This window comes from Amphimedon queenslandica, unplaced genomic scaffold (genome assembly GCF_000090795.2).
Source record: "Amphimedon queenslandica unplaced genomic scaffold, v1.1 AMPQUscaffold_10936, whole genome shotgun sequence".
Classification (NCBI taxonomy): Eukaryota; Metazoa; Porifera; class Demospongiae; order Haplosclerida; family Niphatidae; genus Amphimedon; species Amphimedon queenslandica.
Window position 1 is genome coordinate 5,525 of NW_003548817.1, and position 2,444 is coordinate 7,968.

Consider the following 2,444-nt stretch of genomic DNA (forward strand, 5'->3'; position numbering starts at 1 on the left):
AATCAAACACAATTGTAGGCTTCATTCATGTATAAAAACATACAGAGCAACTTAGTTAATGGTGTGTTATATCAGTGTAGGCACTCTCTGGAGTGTTCACTAATTGTTATAAACAACTTGGTTTTGTGTCTCATCAGCTCAAGCATATTATACTATTGTCACATCTTTTACATGAATTTGTTACTGTCCTGATTACAGCAATAGTACAAAAAGCATCACATGAGTAGAATGGTACAACCATCAACTATCTACATATAGTCAAGCACTTACTTTCTGACATGTTATTTAGTTGTAAAAAGAACAGGCAAAGGTTTAGAAGAAAGCTCTGTTACTGAACACTGTCAACAACTTCTAATGTGGGCAGCCTAGTATAATATTCCTGCTATCTGATTACTATCAAAACCTACAATTTCCTGTGTAACTTACCAAAGAGTTTAGTAGTATATGATTCACTCATTCACCTTTCCATACCTTGTGTAGTGGAACAAACCTTATACTGCCCTTTCCCCTATCCTGTTGTTACTTGAAATGATAACAATTATTTACTAGCTCCTGGCACCTCTGCCAAAAGAATATGCCAATCATTTCAACTCATAATAATTACTTAAAATTGTACTATGCTATTATCATTATTAAAGGGTAATATTGTAAAGAGTTTCTAGTTTCTTAGGTATCCTTTCAGCTGCTGCACGGTCTCCTGTTCCCTCCACAGCGTCTATCAAAGTCTGCCATGTTCTACTAGTTACATTATCTTCTCCCTTTAGCCATGCTTCTATAGTCCTCCTCAAGTGTCTGTATGCATCACCACCTCCTTCTCCAATGACATTGAGTCTTGGCATCAGTAGACCGAGCTTCAGACCCAAGTCTACCCATTTTGTTGCACCAAACAAAGCTTTATTTAAAACTGTTGTTACTGTTTCAACATCCTCTATACCTGTGGTGGTAATGAATTAATAGATTATTCAGCATTATGATACATTACTTACCTAGTGTCCTTTTCCCATTATCAGTATTACTAGTACTAACAGTTTGCATGCTGGCACTGCTAGTAGTAGTAGATCTACTGCTTCCATTAGATGACACTGTAGCAGTAGGTACTGTAACAGAAACAACATGACATTATGTAAAAATTAAATGTGTACAGTAGAATCCTCTACAGCCAGTAGAGGTCAGTAAACAACTATAATTATAATCGAGTCAAAGGGAGGGACAGATTTATCAGTGGTGGATAGGGTTTGCCTCTAGAATGGTACTGATAACCTTCAGTAGTATCATATTACAGTATCAACTATACTACCCATTTCACCCACTTCTACTCATACCCACACCTCCTGTAGTAGCTATAGTTTAATTGTGGTTGGTGGTCAGATCATGCAAGCAATTCAATTTTAGTAACTTGTAGTCAAATTTTATTAAATTATAGGTTTCTGACAAAGTATTAATTTTATAAGGTCTGATCAATAGCTTGAACTTACCCAATTCATTGGCTAAAACACTTAGCACTATATCTAAATCACCTATGCCTAAAATGATAATGCATAAATTTATGTACACACACTATAGTTCTATTGTACCTAGCTCATTAGGGTTAGTCCTAGGCAGAGCTGCTGCTGAAGGATGAGGTGGAGCTGAAGGAGTAACAGCTGGTACTTGAACTGGTGTAGCAGCTGTTCCATCTATTAAAATAAAGTATATATTTAGAAAGGATACTAATGGAATGTGTTTCACTTGATATGCTTGTCCTCATGCTTGCTCCATGTTTCTTCAATGTAGCATTGTCTACTAGTTGAGATTCAAATATCTCACATATGACAAGTAAACAGGCATTAGGGTATTAGGGTCATCACTATCCTTTATCTTGTCTCTTAGGGTAAAGCCACTTCCCTGCCTCTTTCAACACCTTGTTTGGTCATAATAGCCTCGAGCTCTTGATCAGTTATCAGGTCTTCAGCATTTAGAGAAGCAGTGACTACAGAAAAGGATGGATCCTTCCCAAGTATGTTTATAAGCTTTGGTAGTGTCTTTTTAAAGACATCCTTAGCACTTTTACCTACAGTACAGTGCTAAAAGATTGGTACACTTCATAAAGAGAACTGACTTCCTTCAGCCATTATTGTTATTCACTTAAATCAGCAAATGTGTGGGCAGGTTTAGGTTATCTATTACCCACTTCCTTTTTCCTTTTTAGGAGTTACTATGAATGTAATAAACATTCATAGGATTATACTTTACTGCATATAATGCTGTTATTAGAATAAGGTAATGTTGCAAGGAGCTTCATTATGTTAGATTATATGAAGTTGTTCTAAAATTGGGCCAAATAGTCTGGCGCAGCCAGACCCCTTTTTCGGAAGGAGTCTGGAAAACATCCGTACATTGACTTGTACCCACGGTCTATATAAGCCGGGACAATCAGATCATGCCACGTAGTTTTTTGTCATATG

General features: G+C 36.7%; 1 protein-coding gene across 1 annotated transcript; it reads right to left on the reverse strand.

Moving 5' to 3' along the window:
* Positions 1 to 527: 527 nt before the first annotated feature.
* On the reverse strand, positions 528 to 2,069 carry LOC109589755 (uncharacterized). Its single transcript, XM_020005779.1, has 5 exons — positions 1,729 to 2,069; positions 1,575 to 1,676; positions 1,476 to 1,523; positions 987 to 1,097; positions 528 to 934 (listed from the first exon to the last, which is right to left on the reverse strand). Exons 1-5 carry the CDS (start codon positions 1,745 to 1,747, stop codon positions 633 to 635), a joined length of 582 nt encoding a protein of 193 aa, XP_019861338.1. The 5' UTR covers positions 1,748 to 2,069; the 3' UTR covers positions 528 to 632.
* Between the last annotated feature and the right edge of the window lie 375 nt (positions 2,070 to 2,444).

What these genes read in the sequence shown, in the direction of transcription:
- LOC109589755 (XM_020005779.1), bottom strand. An exon ending in GACTAACCCTAATGAGCTAG is followed by an intron (nt 1,524 to 1,574) that starts GTACAATAGAAC and finishes TTATCATTTTAG; the next exon opens with GCATAGGTGATTTAGATATA. An exon ending in TGTTTTAGCCAATGAATTGG is followed by an intron (nt 1,098 to 1,475) that starts GTAAGTTCAAGC and finishes TTTCTGTTACAG; the next exon opens with TACCTACTGCTACAGTGTCA.